This window comes from Cebus imitator, unplaced genomic scaffold, assembly GCF_001604975.1.
Source record: "Cebus imitator isolate Cc_AM_T3 unplaced genomic scaffold, Cebus_imitator-1.0 Scaffold261, whole genome shotgun sequence".
In the NCBI taxonomy this organism is placed as follows: Eukaryota; Metazoa; Chordata; class Mammalia; order Primates; family Cebidae; genus Cebus; species Cebus imitator.
In genome coordinates this window covers 1729457-1750120 of record NW_016107576.1, presented here as the reverse complement: position 1 = coordinate 1750120, position 20664 = coordinate 1729457, and the positions used below count along the sequence as shown (strand labels likewise).

General features: G+C 36.9%; 1 protein-coding gene across 4 annotated transcripts in view; it reads left to right on the top strand.

The window, feature by feature from the left end:
• The window catches only part of DDAH1 (dimethylarginine dimethylaminohydrolase 1), a 164872-nt gene that overhangs the window by 103168 nt on the left and 41040 nt on the right, over positions 1 to 20664 (top strand). For all 4 annotated transcript variants that reach the window (XM_017499844.1, XM_037728288.1, XM_037728287.1 and 1 more), the window contains exons 2-4: positions 11735 to 11834; positions 19100 to 19173; positions 20058 to 20177. In XM_017499844.1, coding sequence (XP_017355333.1) covers positions 11735 to 11834; positions 19100 to 19173; positions 20058 to 20177 — 294 coding nt within the window. The remainder of the gene's footprint in view (positions 1 to 11734; positions 11835 to 19099; positions 19174 to 20057; positions 20178 to 20664) is intronic.

Below are 20664 nucleotides of genomic sequence, written 5' to 3'. Positions count from 1 at the left end.
TTTGGATGGTATATACAGCAAATTTTTATGCTTCTCAACATTGAGGAAAATTACTTTAAAATTTTATAAACTTGTCAGTTCCCTGGTTTTTAACCTACTACATTTTGCAGGTCTCTTGGCAGCTGACACTTATTTTCATTTGGTATTTGGTGATAAATCATATTTTTATTTGCCCCCTGCAGACATAATGTCAGTGGCTTTTAAGTACTCAATATATGTATTGTGTCATTATCAACAAGGAATTGGACCACTTGAATTAGTACATTATATATCAAGAGAGCTGACAAGACCAGCAGAGCTCCAGCCTTGCTTTTCATTTAGAAAGCTAAATGTCACTTCCAGCCTTCTTCTGGGAAACTGTCTTGCAGTGACATCTTTATGGAGGGACCTTTGAACATCTGTAACTTTCTCAATGTATCCTCCCCAGATAATGAGAAGGATCGTTCCCTGTGTCGTCCAGAGTGCTTTTTATTACTCCTGGCTCTGTGGGTTTGCCTTCCACATTTCTCTCTAACCTTCCTAGATGCTAAATGCCCTTCAGATCTGAGCACTGGTTCAGAGATGAGAGTGTTAAAGCATTAATTCCAGCTCATATATACAGAGCTGCAACAGTTGTGCTTTATAAGCTAACATAATCCTGAGATACTTTTAGCTTGACAATCTGTCTTCTATAGGCAGGATGGTCTTAGTGTTGTAAGTGGTTATAAATGGCATGGTGCATTCCTAGAAAAAGAAGAAAAATCCTCCATTAATAGTTGTTTCTATATCAGAATTTAATGAGTTTACTAAAGTGGTCTGTTATTAGTGACTCTTTGGATACTACTTGTCAATTTTGTTGTATACATAAATGAGTTACTTTTACCTGCAGCTAACCAAAAACTCAAACTGGTTAAGAAAATGAAAGATCTCATATGTTACGAACTCCAGGGCTGTAGGATTAGATTTAGCAGCACAAAATGTCATCAAAGACTCAAACTGTTTCTTCCTCTGCTGGCTGTGCTTGGTGATGGATGTGTTCTCACCAGTTCCTGGACATCTATACAGAACAATGTCCAAGGGAAGAAGAGAAATTATGTTTCTTTCTGTGGCTCCAGGAACTTCTCAACAGACTTCCCCTCATTGGCCAACATGTCACTTGCACCAGACCCTGGCATAAGAGAGAACTGTCATGGCTGATTTAGACTGGGAGGTACCTTAAGGAATATGGTGATAATTACGTGACATAATCTATGCAAAACCACTTAGCACAATGCTTGGCACTTAGAGCTTAATAAATTTTACTTATCATTAATGATGGTAAGTGTTATGAGTGGTTAAAAGGTTAATTCCTCAGACCTTGTTGATACTGATTGTGTGTTAAGGAGATAAAGATAATAAGGATTACCCACATCTACAGTTCTGGGTTGTGGGAGCAGGACTCAAACCCTCAGAGCATAGAGCAGGACCCTACTCATAGTAAGGGACTGGGATGTTTTACTAGAACAGGACTCCAGGGAAAGAACCAAATCAGCACAAAGGTATATAATCAGAAGTAGGACAAAGCAAAAAGAATGACTTGACCCTGTGTCTCAGAGCATCAGGAGCTTGTTAGATCCCTCCTTTCTCAGGTTAAGATCAATTATGGGAAAAAATGAGTTATTTTTGGGTGCAGCTAATGGAAAACTCAACTCAAATTGGTTAGGGAAATGAAAAATCTCATATATCAAGAACTGCAGGGCTCTAGGGTTGGATTTAACAGCTCAGTCCAACTTAGGGAACGAACCCAAAGTTGATGAAATCTATACTGCATGTGAATATAAATAAGAAAATACACATAGGTTGGCAACTAAGCAGAGCTTGACATATCTCTTGCAGGAAAAGTGTTGTAGATTCTCACTACTGGCAAATAATTAGCAGCCTTGGAGAAACTGTTACTCCAAAAAATGAAATACTAGTGTTGAGTTGACACTCACATACTTCATTTCCTACTGCAGTGGAATCCTTCTGTTTGCCTCTAAGGACTCCCATCCTTCTGGAGTTCTTTTTAATTCACTTTTGGATAGCCTCTATCTTGTCTGCTTCCATATATCCAGTCTCTTGCTTCTGGATGGATTTGGTTAAACACTACAATACTTTACTCATGAGTAACCATCTGGGGTATTTTCAGTAAATTCTATGGGAGGGAAACAGGATTACAGTTAGAGTCACATTTATGAATGCCAAAATTTTTTCTGAGTCTGCAACTCTTAAGAAGTCTAGAGCTGGAAATGACCTCATTTTTAAGCTTTGCCCCATCAGTTTACAAATATGGAAATCAAAATGCTAAATATCCTGGTTAATTTTTAGCAGTTTTTACTAGAAATAAATCCATACGTTTGGAAATCCAAGAATCAATGGGAAAAAAAGGAAATGGATATGTAATTGTCTGTGGGAAATGTTTCAAGAGATCTTATTCACATAAAAGTTATTATAACAAAAGTTCAATAAGAGGGAAAATGAGCTAAGTGGTTATAAAACTTTAACACATGAGTTTTCTGAATAATCATAGGGTTAATATTTGACTTTGATAACTTTTAAAGATTTTCATGATTAAATAAGTTCCAGTTCTGTTGACCATTTTTCTAATACAGTAAGCCCTTCATTAATTTTTCAGAGACTAAGTAAGATTAGCTGTTTATAATCTAAGGATATCCAGAAATCCCTTTTGTTTCTAAGGAATTTCAGATGACCCACCAGCAGGAATATATAACTACTATAAACATTTTTATTTTTTTTTTTACCTTAAATGTCACTTCCTCAAAGAGTTCTTCTTTGACCCCCATCTATTTGAATTATGCACCCCTCTTATTTCTCAGGGCACACGGTAGTGTTCTTCCATGTCCTTTATCATAATGTATAGCTGTATATGACTGTGTGAATGTTTAATTGCTGTCACTCCAGGGCACCATGTAGATATGGCAGGGGCCTCTCACAACAGACATTCAGTATTTAGCAAATGAGATAAGATCTGGGTTTCTACTGCTGTGTAATAAATTACCTAAAAATGCAACTTAAAAGAACACCTGTTTGTTATCTCACCATTTCTCTAGGCCAGAGGTTTGGGCACAGTATAACGGTATTCTTTGCTCGGAGTTATGCAAAGCTATAGTCAAGGTGTCAGCTGGGCTGTGTTCTCATCTGGAGTTTTGGTCACCTTCCAAGCTCATTCAGATTATTGGCAGAATTCCATTCCTTGTGGTTGTAGGACTAAGGCTCCCATTTGTTTGTTTGTTTGGTTGGTTGGTTGGTTGGTTAGTTATTTTTACCAGCTATCAGCCAAGAATTGCTCTCAGTTCCCAGGGGCCACCCTGTAGGCCCTCTCCAGGCAATTCATAACATGGCTGTTTGCTTTCTCAAAACAGAGGATCAGAACATCTCTCTGACTTCCTTGTCTCTAACCTTTAAACCCACTTTTAAGAGTTCCCTTTAGATCAAGGCCACCCAGGGTAATCTCTCTTTGATTAACTCATGTCAACTGAGTAGATACTTTAATTACATCTGCAAAATTTCTTTACTTTTGCCATGTAAAGTAACCAATTACAGAAATGATATCATCATATTTACAGATCCTACCCACACTCCAAGGCGGAGAGATTTATACAGGACATGTACATCGGGGGGCAGCAATCGTGGTCACCATTTTAGAATTCTACCTACCATACTTCCTAGTGTGGTAGAAATCCTTCTCCTCTTTCTAAATTCATTGCATTTGTTTGGAGTGTGTATAATGTCTTGGTTTGGAGTGTGTCTGCATATCCATATGCTTTGGTTACCTCACTATTTAAAATACACTGTTGACTATCTGAAGATTTTTACACAAATAACTCCTTCTCATACTCTGATGAGAAAGTAGTACTCCTAAAATTTATTAGCCTTAGTTTGTGTATGCTTAGAAACGCAAAATTTAGACTTTTAAAAACTAAATGCAAGTTCAGACTGCTCCAATTGGTAGCCTTCAATTGCTCCAGAATGTCTGAGTCCACATTTTTGTTCAACAGATAAATAATAGTGAACATAATGTTTTGGAGAGGATTGTAGCTCCTCACAGTCATTCGATTTTATTGTAGATACCTAAATTATTTTTGCTAGTGACAATATTGTGTAGGAAAGAATAACACAAACTTCAGAGCAAAGCTAAGTTGAAATCTCAGCTCTTTGCTTACTCACTATGAGGCCTTAGTCAGATTACCTACTCTGCCTCAGTTTCCTCATCTGTAAAACAAATAATTCTTGTACTTACTTCATCAGGTTGTAAAAGTTAATAAAGGTTACATGAGTTCATAGTAGAGTGCCTGGCACATAGGAAGACTATACAAATGTTTGCTGTTATCATTGCTAACTAAATTCCTCCTGAGAACTTTGTCCTAAAATTAGAATATAGAAGAGGATTCCAACATATATATATATATATGTGTGTGTATATATATATATATATATATATATATATATATATATATATATATTTTTTTTGAGACGGAGTTTCGCTCTTGTTACCCAGGCTGGAGTGCAATGGCGCGATCTCGGCTCACTGCAACCTCCGCCTCCTGGGTTCAGGCAATTCTCCTGCCTCAGCCTCCTGAGTAGCTGGGATTACAGGCACGTGCCACCATGCCCAGCTAATTTTTTGTATTTTTAGTAGAGACGGGGTTTCACCATGTTGACCAGGATGGTCTCGATCTCTTGACCTTGTGATCCACCCGCCTCGGCCTCCCAAAGTGCTGGGATTACAGGCGTGAGCCACCGCGCCCAGCCCCCAACATATTTTTATTTAGAAATTTTTAAGACCAAATCATTGAGTATATTAAACCTCTGTTCGATCCTTTTTTGTTGGTAGTTTTGGCTAGTTATAGTAATCAACACATACAGCTGGGCATGATGGCTCATGCTTGTAATCCCAGCACTTTGGGAGGCTGAGGTGGGCAGAACATCTAAGGTCAGGAGTTCGAGACCAGCGTGGCCAACATGGTGAAACCCTGTCTCTACTAAAAATGCAAAATTAGCCAGGCATGGTGGCATGAATCTGTAATCACAGTTACCCAGGAGGCTGAAGCAGGACAGTCATTTGAACCTGGGAGGCAGAGGTTGCAGTGAGCCAAGATGGTGCCATTGCAGTGAGCCAAGATGGTTGCAGTGAGCCAAGATGGTGCCATTGCAGTGAGCCAAGATGGTTGCAGTGAGCCAAGATGGTGCCATTCTCGGCAAAAAGAAAGAGTGAAACTGTCTCAAAAAAGAAAAAGAAAATAATCAACACATATAGAAAAATTTAGGAATGGACCACTGAACAAACCTAAAGCATCTCCAAATCAAAGAATAGTAATGAATATGCAGGCTTTCCTTGGTGAAACAGTTTGGTGTGGTTCATATATTCTGTTCATATTACTTAGTGTTCTTAATCACCCTATAACTTAGTCCTAAGGCCCTAATATACAGAAATTTCATTTATCTCTGATATGAAGAGATCATGGAATACAAAGTCACCTTGTAAGTCCACCTATAATACCCAGTGGACTTAAATGTACAGAATTGGAAGGCAGAAGGCATGAACTCCAGTTCTGATGTGGGCTGCACTCTATGATGAGACCTCAGCAGAATCATAGTCACAGAGTGGAGTGAAAATGAGGATGGGCTCTGGATGCTTGACTCGACAAGTCAGTCAACCTCCCTTAGCCTCAGTTTACTCATATATAAAACGGGTATTCTAATATCTACCTTTTGTACTTTTTGGAGTTATTGTGAGTATCACAACAAATAGCCCATTTTATTGTCACTATATATTCAGAAGTTATATCTGTCCCACTAGATTAATTTCACAGGGGCAAGAGCTGTGGCTTAAAATTAAAAATTCCAGCCTGATTTAAAAAAAAACCAGTAGACATCTACCAAATGTTTGTTGAACATGTTATTCACTTGACAAAATATATGTGAAAGTATAACATTAAGCAATGTCGTAAAATCAGCCAAGTGTACTAGCAAGTGGCCACAGTGACCAAAGATATGCTGATTAACAAAGAAGATTAAAGTGGCATAAAGAATTAAAATGTGGCCTTTCTAATATGACCTGGGACAATATAGTGACTTTGATGCATCAACAAGTTCAAGCCATCTGTGCCTTGATGTGTGAGACACATGATAGCATCTTGAGCAGCTTCCTTGGCATTATCTACATGTCACACTCAACATTAAAAAGCAAAATAAAATGAGCAAAAAGTTGGGAAATAAAACCTTCTCACCAACAACAAAGCTAGGTTGTTGGTGTTCAGCTGTCTGGAGCTAGACGAGTGTAAGGATAGGACGATCCTATAATTTTAAAGCTCTTTTAATGTGATAAGTTACAGAAAAACTAGGAAAATTTAGCTGGGCATTGAAAACATAATGGTGATAGCTCAGCTTCTAGCACTTGGCAGAACTGTGGGTGACTGAGACATGTCAACCACAGACAGGCTAACTTTGAGGGCCACATTTATTTCATAGTATCTGGCAGCAGAAGCAGCTAAAGGAAAGCAGCTTGGCTAACAGATTGGTGCATAGTCTTTAAGGAGCCACAGCTCAGAACCGTTCACCAGGTCTCACAAGCACATTCACAAAATTTAGAATGAAGACGTGAAACATTCGAAAGGGGCATTGTTGAAAATATAAAGCAAAAGTTAGTTTTGGAAAGGGTCAACTGTAAAATATTGCCCCAAAAGAAAGAGTATTAAACTAAAAGTGCTATAATAAGTTATTATGAATATAGCTTTCTAGTAAAACTATATGAGGTTTTATTTTTGTTTTGCTTTATATTAGGGAAAGTTTGGGCTTTTTTTTTTTTTTTTTTTTTTTTTTTTTTTTTTTTTTTTTTTTTTTTTTTTTTTAGTATTTTTAGGTTTGAGGGAGATTTTGCAAGAACAAAAGGAAAACTGGACTTAAAAGATGTTTTATTTAATACTGAAAATTCTATTTTTAATCTTTTATTTTCAAAAGATAGCTTAGGTGTTATACATGTGTTATCTTATGTGTTACATAATACCTGTTAGCGAGAAAGCACTATTCCCATTTGCAGATGAAGAAACTGAGACTCAGATAAGTGAATTTATCCCAAATCACGTTACTAATAAGTGATAAAGACTTTAATTCCTGGTTCTTACCACTCACCATGAAAGTCTTAAAAGGAGTGAAAAGAGAAGACAGGATTATGATGAAAACATGATAGGATGGAAATGAGAGCCATAAAAGAAGGTAAGAAGAGCATAGAACAGGGAAAGGTAATGAAGGAGACCAGGCATTGAGAAAGAGAGAGAATTCTTCAGACTGATTGGGTCCTTTAGAATGGTAATATTCTCAGTGACTATGATCATTCCATATCACTTTAGCTGATGCTTATAGTCCTATGGAACGTCTTACCAGACAGGTCCACTTCCCACCTTACGTAGTACTTTCATAGGGCTACTTCAAAGTATAGGTTATAAAGGAGATTTACTCCACATGTCTTGACAGCTTTCAGGTACTGGAAGGAAATCAGATATGGATTATTTAAATTGAAATGTATCCTCAATGTGTGTGCTCTAACTGTATACTAGCTTTTCAAAAAAAAAAAAAAAAAAAAAAGAAAATCTATGATTTTAATTCACAGGAAAGCAGATAGGATCTCTCATGGAGTGATAAAACACAAGAAAGATGTCCACATATGAGAAACACAACAGTTTTTCTTGTGCACCAATTTTATAGTACAAGTATCTGTCACTGTGTATACACATGCTGTTATTCATTAAAAAAGTCATGTATAATATTTTTTCAGCAAATACTGTTGACTTACACATACTTAATTATCAGAAAGAGCCTAAGAAGTTGATACTGTAATGAAAACCCACTTTAAAGATGAGAAAACTGAGGCTCAGAGAATTAAACAACCTAAGGACATAGACTAATAAATAGCAGAACTGGAAGCAACAGAGGTGGTCTGAAGCAGCTGTGACCAGAGAAGAAATCTATGCTGTGAGAAATAATGGGAGGAGAAAAATGGGGCAAAAAATGCGAGTATAACATTGTTTTAAAATGAAATCAAAGTGTAGCATGGAAAAGGAGAGAAGAAAGGTCTTGTAAATCTTTCGAGTAAAGAATGAAAATTACTCTATATACTTTATACTCTAAGGCTTAAATTAAGTAAGGTTGTTTTTCTAATTTTCCCTATTTATTTCTAATTTTGTGGGCTAAAATGACCCATTCAGCTCAGCCATTGGAATTAATACTGTTTGTCCTGATGGTTTCTCTGAGTAATGCTAAGTTCCACACTGCAGGGTTAGTGTCTCAGTCAAAGGTGGGTGTGTTATTTGGCCATTTTTTTTTTCCTCTTGAAAGTTAATTAAGTCAACATTAACTGTGGCCATCTAACCACAGAATGGGCAGTTTCTTGAAGGCTTATGGTTTGGATCTTTTCCTGCAAAAATTCCCACTTCTATAGTTATATTTAGTGTTCTAACTGCCTAAATAGCTGGCTTACTATGGACCCATGTGTCAGGCCTGTTTGCCATGGAGTTTGTCTGCTTCACTGGAACCTCAGTGCCAAGAGTATGTGGTTGCCAATGGACAGCCTGCCGAGTTCAGCCTCTCGTTTCTTCTCCAGAAATCTTCCAGGGGTTATCGTTGCCGATTTGATGCCATATGGCCCTGCAGTTCTCAAAACTGTTAACTTGATGTTTATAATTTTTAAAAAACTTGTCCATGTGCTTAACTCTGAAAGTAATGCAGCATCATCAACATGTGTGGTAGGGACCTATCCTGATGACTGTTCATATAGACGTGACAGAATTTTTTTTTTAAGTACTGCCCCAGCACAAAAACTAGTTTTTTAATGTCAGTGCAGCTGTTTTAACTTAAAGAAAAAAAAAGCCACAAACATTTTATCCTCTAAAACTTTAATTTTCAAAAACATAGGACTTTTAAAGAGTTGTTTCTAAAACTGGTTAAAAACTCCCTACTCCTATTCTCCTTTAAGAATTGAATACAGCCGGGCGCGGTGGCTCAAGCCTGTAATCCCAGCACTTTGGGAGGCCGAGGGGGGTGGATCACCAGGTCAAGAGATCAACACCATCCTGGTCAACATGGTGAAACCCCGTCTCTACTAAAAATACAAAAAATTAGCTGGGCATGGTGGCGCGTGCCTGTAATCCCAGCTACTCAGGAGGCTGAGGCAGGAGAATTGCTTGAACCCAGGAGGCGGAGGTTGCGGTGAGCCGAGATCACGCCATTGCACTCCAGCCTGGGTAACAAGGGCGAAACTCCGTCTCAAAAAAAAAAAAAAAAAAAAAAAAGAATTGAATACAGTTCCTGAGATGTTGCAAAGTTACATACAAACTTTTCAAAATGTATGTTATTGCTCAATTCCTAGTAATCTTTGAAATGTTAGTAATAATAGAAGCAGTAGCATTAGAATAGAAATGCTCAGTTCGTCTTTAGTCAGAACTACACAAACACAGAATAATACATGGAAGGAATATCAATAACTAGTAACTTGAAATTTCAATCCATAGGACAATCATTGTTTTCTATTCAAATATTTTCTAAAATGTCAGAACATGCGGGCTGGGTGCAGTGGCTCATGCCTGTAATCCCAACACTTTGGGAGGTGGAGGCAGGTGGATCACAGGGTCAGGAGTTCAAGACCAGTCTGGCCAACATAGTGAAACCCTGTCTCTAATAAAAATACAAAAAATTAGCCAGGCGTGGTACCAGGTGCCTGTAATCCCAGCTACTCAAGAGGCTGAAGCAGGAGATTCGCTTGAACCTGGGAGGTGGAGGCTGCAGTGAGAAGAGATCGTGCCATTGCACGCCAGCCTGGGCGACATTAATGCAACAGTAGCATTAGAATAGAAACAATAAGTAACTGTAGCTCTGTTCTCATAATGTCTTCCCTAAACTCAGTGAATTTTTCATGGACGAAGAGGCAGAGATGTCAAAAGGAAACAGTTGTGTTTTCCTGAGTTCACAGTAGCCCAACAAGTCATGGTAAATGTGTTTGCTCCTTATTTTATGCTGTAGCAACAATTCCACTTCCTATTACATAGGAAAACCTATTCTGCTATTAAAAGAGGTCACTGAATGTATTTACTACAACATTAAGACCATTTTGTTCATGGAAATATTTTTTATTGTTCTGAGTCACTCTGGTTTGTGGAATTTTTACATGAGTTCCAGGACAAGGATGAGATATTTATTTTATTTTGTATCCTCTTTAAATGTTTTTTGACTGCATGAATGTCAGGCTTGTTGTCAGAGTATTTCCATATTTTTATTACTTTAGAAGTAACTCTGCTCTATTTATGTCTCTTAAACTCTTCATTGACAATTCACTCTGTGTACTTGGCATGCTGCATTTTGGCAGAATTACCTCCTTTGCCCAGTGTGATGTGATTTCTTGTTCCTTTAGCTCCTATTAAAGTCCTCTCAATGTATGTCTTTACTATCTTAAAGGTTTTGCAGGCCATTGAAAATATTTAAATTGTTTGTTGGGCTGCCGGAAGGACTTAAATTGTGACCTTCAATTTGTTATGCTTCACATTTATTTCTTAAAGTAAGCCTCAATAGAAGTGTTCCTTAATTCAATCCAGAATATTTCTGTGCTTTAGACACACCCTGAAATCATAGAAATTCCTGAAATTCATTTTCAAATATTCATTGGTTTGATTGTAATTGTTGAACTTGTTAATCACCTCTAAGGAACTAGGTTTTAAAAGATGAGTAATCATATTAACTGTTTGAATATAAACTTAAGTAACACAGTTTAGATTTACAGAGAAGCAGTGGATGTTCTTTTTTTTTTTGAGAGGGATTCTCACAGTGTCGCCCAGGCTGGAGTGCAATGGCACGATCTCTTCTCACTGCAGCCTCCACCTCCCAGGTTCAAGCGAATCTCCTGCTTCAGCCTCTTGAGTAGCTGGGATTACAGGCACCTGGTACCACGCCTGGCTAATTTTTTGTATTTTTATTAGAGACAGGGTTTCACTATGTTGGCCAGACTGGTCTTGAACTCCTGACCCTGTGATCCACCTGCCTCCACCTCCCAAAGTGTTGGGATTACAGGCATGAGCCACTGCACCCAGCCCACATGTTCTGACATTTTAGAAAATATTTGAATAGAAAACAATGATTGTCCTATGGATTGAAATTTCAAGTTACTAGTTATTGATATTCCTTCCATGTATTATTCTGTGTTTGTGTAGTTCTGACTAAAGACTGAGATAAGATATAAAATTGAATCTTGGATTTCTTGACAAGGGTACGAGGATTGGGTGCTTTGTTTCTCACCTTCCTAAATTCATGTGCCCTATCTAGTGAGCCTCCAGTAGTGTGCTAACTGGCAGAATGCAACAGTATCCTACCTAGTCAGCCTCCAATAGTGTGCTAACTGGCAGACTGCAACAGCATCCTACCTAGTCAGCCTCCAATAGTGCATTAACCAGTTGTACTCCAACAGAGTCTTAACTAGTCAGCCTTTCTACAGAAAAATGAGACTATATTGACTCAATCTTACATTAGAAGGGAACAAAATGAGCAATTTCTACACATAATTTCTCTTACAAATGATCATGACTAGTCGTACACTAAGTATATATTCACAAGGTTGGTATATGTGTGTGGATTGTGCACATGAGAGCATGATTTAGTGTTCCCATGTTTTGGATGGGTTTTTTTTTGTGAGGAAATTGAAGTATATTAATCTCAATCATTTTATTTTCAACAGGTTGACATGATGAAAGAAGCATTGGAAAAACTTCAGCTCAATATAGTAGAGATGAAAGATGAAAATGCAACCTTAGATGGTGGAGATGTTTTATTCACAGGTACAGTTGTATTTATTTTTTCTATCCAGAAATATTTGTAATACTTGGCTTGTATTTACTTGTTTTATTAGTGTGTTTGTGTGTGTGTTGTTGTTGTTTTTGAGACAGAGTCTCGTTCTGTCACCTAGGCTGGAGTGCAGTGGCGCGATCTTGGCTTACTGCAACCTCTGCCTGGGTTCAAGCGATTCTCCTGCCTCAGCCTCCCGAGTAGTTGGGATTACAGGTGCGTGCTAATTTTTGTATTTCAGTAGAGATGGGGTTTCACCATGTTGGCGGGGCTGGTCTCAAACTCCTGACCTCAAGTGATACCTCAGCCTCCCAAAGTACTGAGATTACAGGCGTCAACCACTGTCACCAGCCTATTATAGTATTTTTAATTACCAAAGTAATAAATGCCAAATGGAGGGAAATTGGAAAATACAGAAAAAGACAGTAAGAAAGAAATGACCTTCTATTCAAATATAATCACTTCAGTATTTGGATATATGTCCTTTTAGTACTTTGTATGGATATATTTGCATATTTTTACAAGAGCATTATTGGTATGCACATCATCACTAGGTATCTTGCTTCTTCTATATTCTTCTACAACATGAATTTATAAGTTGCATGGTTTTCCATTGTGTTACTGTATATGTGGTTTGTATTTAAAGGATTCTTAATTCAAGATTAGTGTCATTTACACATAATTTTCATCCCAGATGGCAAGATGGATTTAAATAATTTTATGCAAATTGACTTGGCTTAATGACAGATGAATAATAGCAGAACTCAACAAAATATGAACAGCTAATATTATTGATCTAACTAGAATCAGTTTTTACAATATAATGTGGCTACTAAAGAAACAGTAATTTTGGCATTTAACCTTTTTAGTGTTGTATAAAATCATGTGTAAAATATGGGTCCCCAGATTCATTCTGGTTATACTAATGAGCAAGGTAATTAACAGTAATTTTAATTGATAGTCAGAGTTTATTTTCCCTGACATGTCAGAGAATAAATAACCTGTTTCACCAACGTAGCCCTGACAGAAAAGGCTGGTCCTCAGGGACTTGGGAATGTAACCCCAGGTGCCCGCTGAAAGCATGAAGCTTTTTGGAAGTCTAATATTTTAGCTGATGTGAATTTTATATTGAATCTCATATATACGTATAGCCAAGATATAGCCATTTTTGTTTTAATATCAAAATAATGTTTTACATTACTTACCTTTGGACATAATTAATGTTGCTGAAGAAGGAATGGTGTTTTCCTGTGACATTTAAGTAGTTCTTTGCTAAGTGTCACATACTGTAACTATGGGTGGGGCCACCGTGTTGCCAGCTCTGAGGGCGCCATTCTTGTTAGGAATTGCCTGAGTAGACTACCCTGGAGTTGTGCACTGCACCTGTGCTGCCACTGTCACATGCAGTGGCCATCTCTGGGGTTTGGTTTGCATGCCCATTCAGCCCTAAGAATACAGAACAAGAAGTCAAGAAGGCCCACGCTGCATTCTTAGCTCTGGGTGTGCCCAAGCAGACTCAGGCATTCTTTGAATCTGCCTAGTAAGTTCCCCTTAGAAAATTCTTTGTGTCTCCCATTGATGGCACTTTCATTCTTTTTGACAGTACAGAACAACAGCCTGTTTCTCTAACAAAATAGGCTTTTGTGAAAAGTTAGATGTATAAATCACACTTCCTTACAATATAAATTTTTTATCAGAACATAGCCATGCAATGAATAACTTATTGTAAGCAGGTACTGGTAACATTTGAAATATGGCTTAACCAAGCTACGTTCACAGCCATTTAGTTATTTAAGCAGCTGAGCTGAAAAGACCCCCTAAAAATCTCCTTAGTGTGAAAGTGCAACTTACCCTAGGAATCTCTTCTTTTGGTGAAAGGTCTTTCCCTGGCATCTCAAGCCTCGTAGTTTTGACCTATCTTCTAATTAGGTACTAAGCATTTAGGCTTCCCTTTGATACTACCTGTAGACTTTCTTATTTGTTATAGTCAATACTTAATGTGTTAGTAGTTACTTTGTTCAAAGCTGAGATGATGTTGGGATATCTTTACCTCCTTGGCACCTCATTCACACCTAATATGTGGTCCTGCCTTCTATTTTCTACTTCTCACTTTTCTTCATCTATTTTATTTTATTGTGGTTAAACATACATACCATAAAATTTGCCATTTTAACCAATATTAAGTGTACAATTCAAATGACATTAATTACCTTCCTAATGCTGTATAACCATTACCTCTCAATTTTTGGATTACAAAGAGTTAGATAAGAAATAAGGTCTGTAACACTTTCTATGTGCTCTGTGCCCTCTTTCCTCTGTAATTCAAAGTCTCATTCATAATTTATCAGGAAATGGACAGAAGGAAAGCTTCTTTCCAAATCCTATTCCTGCTGAGAAATCTGTGAGTCAGACAAGCAGCTACTGACAAAATTTGTTTCAATCCCATTTGTCTTAGCAACTTACCTATACTTTTATTTATTTTTGTGAAATATAGAGTACATTTAAAAAGTCGTAAAATATTTATGTATAGTTTAAAGATCAATAATAAAATGAACACCTGGGTGTCCACCTCCTGACTTAAGAAATGGAACATTGCCAGGACCATAGAATTCCCTGTGGGTCCCCCTAGTCACAACCTGCCCCTCCCCCAGCCTCAAGTAACCAACCACTGTCTTGAATTTTGTGTTCGTTATTGCTTTGTTGTACTTTAAGTTTTGCCTCCATGTATGTATTCCTAAACTGTATGCTGTTTTAGTTTTGTCTTGTAGTTTTATAAAGCTACAAGAAACCTTTATTAGTCACATTATATGAACTCTTGCGTGATTTTTCTACTTTTGAACTCAGTTGATGTGTCGCTATAGTTCATTTTCAACGTTGTGCAGTTCTGTGATAAGAATACACCATCATGTATGTATGTATTAATTTTACTGTTGATGTGTTTTTGGATGTTTTCCAGTTTTTGTCAATTATCTTCAGCGCTTCTATATACATTCTTGTGTGTGTCTCCTGGGAGCATATGCAAGAGTTTCTCACAAGTAAACACCTGGAAATGAATTTCAGGTGATAGGGTAAACTCTTTTTTAAGAAACGATTATATGATTTTCTTCTTTAATCTGTTGTTGTAATTTGTTTCATAATTCATTTTCTGGTATTTGACCAGTCTTGCAACCCTGGCATGAAATTAAACTTGATCATGACTTATTCTCTTTTTAACACAGTGTTGAATTTAGTTTGATAACATTTCATATTTTTGTGGCCTATAATTTTTATTTCTTGTTATCCTTGTCTGGTTTTGGTAAAAGAGTTATGTTAGCCTCATAGAACATACTAGGGAATATTTCCTCTTTTTCTGTTCTCTGAAATCAATGCTATTTGAATTATGTATTCCTTAAACTTTGGAAACAGGCTCTTGTGCTTTCTCTGTGGAGAAATTTTAAACTTATTTAGTTGATTTAATGATTGTGACAATTTAGACTTTCCTGAATCAGTTTTGATGAGTTTCATTTTCTAAGATTTTATCTATTTTAAGTTTTTAAAATGTTTGGTATAAAGTTACTTATATTTCCTAATACCTATTGAAGCTTCACAGCAATTATAGCTATATTTTCTTTTCATTGGTAATGTTAATATATGCTTGCTTTCTTTCTTTGCCAGAGGTTTGCCAAGTTTATTAATCTTTTCAAAGGACCAACTATTGGCTTTGTTGAACTCTTTTTCTTGAATGTTTCTTTTCTTCACATTTCTTTTTCATTCTGTTCTTATTTCTACATCTCAAGTTGGAATTTTATCTCATTAATTTTGAGGCTTTCATCTTCTCTAATGTAAGCTTTTAAGGTTATGTAATGAATCCTTATTTTAATATGGATATTTTTGTTATTTCGTTTTTTTAAATGTTTTATTTCCACTGTGATTTAATGTTTTTTTAAAAAATCTTAGTGTTCCAGCAACTTACAATAACCACCAATAACTCATAACTAACTATAATAATTTATATGTACAAGAAAGACTAAAGCATTTAGCTTTTCTTTCCTTTTATGAATTTTATTTCAAGTAGACTATACTTGATTGAGGAGATTTCTTTTTAGGGTTCCAGCTAGTAAATGCAGGTGCCTAATAAAATAATGGATCCGTGCAATGATCAACCTATGATATTAAAACTTATATGAAAGCTTGACAGGAAACTTTATAATGAGGGAATCAGGCTGATGCCACTTGAACCCACTGATAATTCTAGTATCACTGAAATTGTGTCAGTCAGTAATGTGCCTCATGATATGATGCAGTACAAGTATAGCCCCATCTCTGAAGTCCTATTAAAAAATATATGAATGAGCATCTAATTAACCATCTACAGGAAACTGTCTGCTTACTGAAAATAAAAAGGATAGAGGAAAAATTTAAATGCTAAGTTATAAGAGGAAGCAGTCAGTCAAAGCAAGAATATAGGATAGTCAGTAGGAAAAATGGCCTGGTTTCTCCTATAAATGACTGAGACAGGAAGAGAAAAAACAAAAATGTGAATTGGCATAGAAGAAAATGACACAAAAGATACAAGATGTCCATTTCAGTATTTTAGTTGTTTCCATCAGAAAGGTTATTTGGAAGATCTCATCCAATATGCTGCCAGAGACAGAAATCAAACCTACTTTAAAGAGATAAGCTGCATTCTTCTCTTTGTACTTTCCCATCATGGCTTAGCCTTTTTTTTCTTTTTTTTAATCAGCCACATCACACTTTGAACACCTTAGTCTTTTAAAATGGAAATGGTATGCATGCCACCCTATAAATTTGTTATATATGTAAATGTGGAGACTCTCATCTTCCCTTTGTTTCTTGGAAAAGAATTCCACATAAAATGTGGGAAAACATATTCAGAGAGAAATCAGTATTTTTTGCCTCAGAGTCTTATGTTTTTGTTAAAATTTATAAATCTAATTTATAAATCTATTTTTATCTTGAAAGAATTAAAGAAAGCTGATTTTTTTTCATTGTAGCTATTTAATAAAGTACATAATAGTTTTATCAAGTAAAATACCTCTCCCTGAGTTAAATTTTGATCTTTATGTAGTAAGTTTTCTTAAGGGACAACACAATCTTATCATTACCCAAAAACTGTCAATGTGCCACAAAAGATTCCTGTGTCTGCCAACAACATAAGCCCTTGGATATTGTCATAACATCACCTGACCTATGTAATTTGCCCCTTTTCTAAGACAAATGTTATAAGATGAAAGTTATAATATTTTTAAATCTATCAAGCAATTCCTTCCACATGGCTACTCTTCCTATACTTTATTGTAATACTCTGAGGCAAAAGATACTGATTTCTCTTTGAATATCTTTTCCACGTATTATATGGAATTTCAAAAAATGAAGGGAAGATGAAAATTCCCACATTTATGTATTGCCTAACCCCCATACTATTATAATTGTTTGCCTATAACCAAGAGGCCATTTTTATCTAGAGTTCTACCTTCTGGGTAGAAAAACTACAGAATTCAGAAAAGTCAAAGAAGAAGTAAGTTTCATCCAGCAGAAATTTTGTACTTTGTACATAGGTATCTTTTGATGTTTTGATTTCAAATATATGGATGTATAGTTTAAAAGACGGGGCTCTTAGAGGTCAGACCTGAAGGCTGGTCAGCACTACACTCACTCTCCCCAGATTGTTTCTTCAGGCCTCACATGATCATTATAAGAAAAGAATCTGAATTCATCAACAATGTCTAGTATTATTCTTTTAGTGAAAAAAAAAAAAAAAAGGTAGTATCGTAAATTCTCACTTACCCATGTTGATAGGTTTGTGGGAACTGACTTTAAGCAGAGTGACATATAACAAAACCATTTTTACCACGGGCTAATATAAACAAGAGTTAAGTTCCTCTGGAATATTTATAGTCACAGAAATATCACCCAGTTTCTGAGTCAAGACCCAAAACACTTATAATATTAAACATTGAAATAAATGTCAGCCATACACACATTTTTTTTAATTAATAAAAAGATAATTGCCCAATTTTTGGTCAATCAGTAAGTGACAGCAATTGTAGTGGTGGTGGGTTAAATCAGGGAATAAATGTTTGCAAAGCTAAAACTGTAAGGAGCCCTTCCTCCCACCACACAGCTCAAAACAATCACAAATATGGTAGGCTCGCTGAGTGCTTTCCGACAACATCGTTTATTAGTGTACATTACATGATTATTGGATATTTCAATTCTCATGTCTCAGCCTCTGAGTAACTGAGATTACAGGCATGTGTTACCATGCCCAGCTAATTTTGTATTTTTAGTAGAGACAAGGTTTCTCCATGTTGGTCAGGCTGGTCTCCTCAGGTGATCTGCCTGCCTCAGCCTCCCAAAGTGTTTGGATTACAGGCGTGAGCCAGTGCACCCAGTGTATCCATTCATTTTCTAACCCACTTCTTCCAGTTCAGGGTCATCAAGGGTGGCTGGAGGCTATCCTGGAAGCTCAGGGTGCAAGGCAACCAACCCTGGACAGGACACTGTCCCATCATGGCACACACACATCCACACTTGCTCAGACTAGGACCCTATAAACATGAAAATTTACCTGCTGTGCACAGCTCTGGGTTGTGGAAGGAAACCCATGCAGATCTAAAGAGAACACAGAAACTCCTTGCAGACCATGGCCCCAGCCCAGAATCAGTTTTTCTTTTTCCTCATCAAAGTTGAACAAAATGATGTTATTTGAAGTCCTGCTGACCTGTAAATTGTCATTGCTGTTATTTAATTTCTGATCAGAGATTACCAGTGTATTTAACTGTATTATTGCCTAAATAACAATTTCATTCTTTATTGTGGTAAAATTATTGCCTAAATAACAATTTCATTCTTTATTGTGGTAAAATATACATAACATAAAATTTACCATTTTAACCATTTTTAAGTGTACAGTTTAGAGGCAAGAACTTTCACATTGTTAGGCAACCATCACCACCAGGCATCTCCAGAACTTTTTAATCTTCCCAAACTGAAACTTCCTATCCATTAAACAATAACTACCCATTTCCCATCCCCACGGCTCCTGGAAACCACCATCCTACTTTCTGCCCTTGTGAATTTGAAAAAGTTTTTTCTCAGTAGTTTAAAATCATTTTTTTGTAGTCTCTTTAGTGAAGCTGTCCTCTGTGGTAAGACAGAACTGTGTGATACTTCAAGGTCATTATTTATAGATAAAAGAAATGATGCGCAGTCACTGGTGCCACCCGCTCACTATGTTCCATGACATCTATTATAGGCAGAGAATTTTTTGTGGGCCTTTCCAAAAGGACAAATCAACGAGGTGCTGAAATCTTGGCTGATACTTTTAAGGTAGGTAAAAGGTAGTTCATGCCTGGCACAAAGTAATTACTTAATAAATAGTTATAGACCCACTGAATCAATGTCATGAGTAATGGTGTTTACACTTCACTGGCTTTGTACAATAATTCCTAATATTTGTACATTTACTAGAAGTTTTAGAAGCTATTAAATTTTAATTTCTCAGTAATTCAGCTTCTTTGGGCTACCACAAGAACAACAAAGTTAGCATGGGCATCTTCTGTCTTCTCCCAGTGTATAATTATACAACCATCTGGCTGATGTTCTGGAACAACAACTTTTAAAAAAAAATCTGGAAGGCTGGGTATGATGGCTTAAGCCTGAAATCCCAGCACTTTGGGAGGCCAAGGCAAGAGGATTGCTTGAGCCCTGAAGACTCGCTCAATTGACTCTGTTATGAAATACAGATTTTTTTTTAGATTGGAATCAGGGATCACCTGTGCTTGAGTGCCTTCTGTGTGCTGGAAGTTGTGCTAGGTGTTGCACATACATCCACTTAAGGTCCCTTTACTGATTATTAATAGATTGGCTCTCTACATTGCATAGAAAGGAATATAATCCTCATGATGCCCCGTTCCCCATGAGGATGTGAGTCTACAGCTGAGCCACTGTTTATACAGCATATTCAAACACACCCTCCCAGAGTAGCCCACTCCATAGATCAAACAGCCAGCAAAGATGTTGCAGCAGTCACACATCTGGTGACTCTGCTTTCTTCTTAAAAGCAGTCTTCATTTAACTAGCAATATCCAAACCTGTGGGTCCCGGTTTTCTTCCAAATATGCAAGGTCCCTGGCAGCCTTCAGGGAGGTTTTTAATCAGTTTTAGAATTACTCTACAATACTAAACTGCTTGTTTTTCTGTTGTCTACAAAGGACTATGCAGTCTCCACAGTGCCGGTAGCAGATGGCTTGCATTTGAAGAGTTTCTGCAGCATGGCTGGGCCTAACCTGATCGCAATTGGGTCTAGTGAATCTGCACAGAAGGCCCTTAAGGTAAATACAAAACTGTGCTCCTTCTAAATGCAGTGGGTGTGCCTACCACAGGGTTTTTCACATTCTCTCTGCTGGAGGAGTAACAAGCAGGGTTGGCAGGGAGAGAACAGGCAGGGATTTGAGCTTCTGTAATGTGCATTATTGTGACCTCACATTCATTAGAAACCAGGAACACCTAAGTTTAGAAAGAACTCTTGACTGGTGAACCGTTTTTAGTTACACACCAGATTTCCTAAAAAAAGACCATGATTCAAAATAATAAACACCAAACTCATCACCATTATCCCTCCAGGGAAAGGAGGGCATACCACCCTATAGAGCTCCTTGTAATGTTTTCTCACTTAAGTTGGAGAGTTGGTATGCAGGGTTTGTTATATTATTCCTATCCTTTTGTTGCATCTGGACTATTTCATAATAATCTTTTAGAAAACCATCATTCAGAAGTACCTAAAAAGCTTAACTTTTTTTTTTTTTTTTTTTTTTTTTT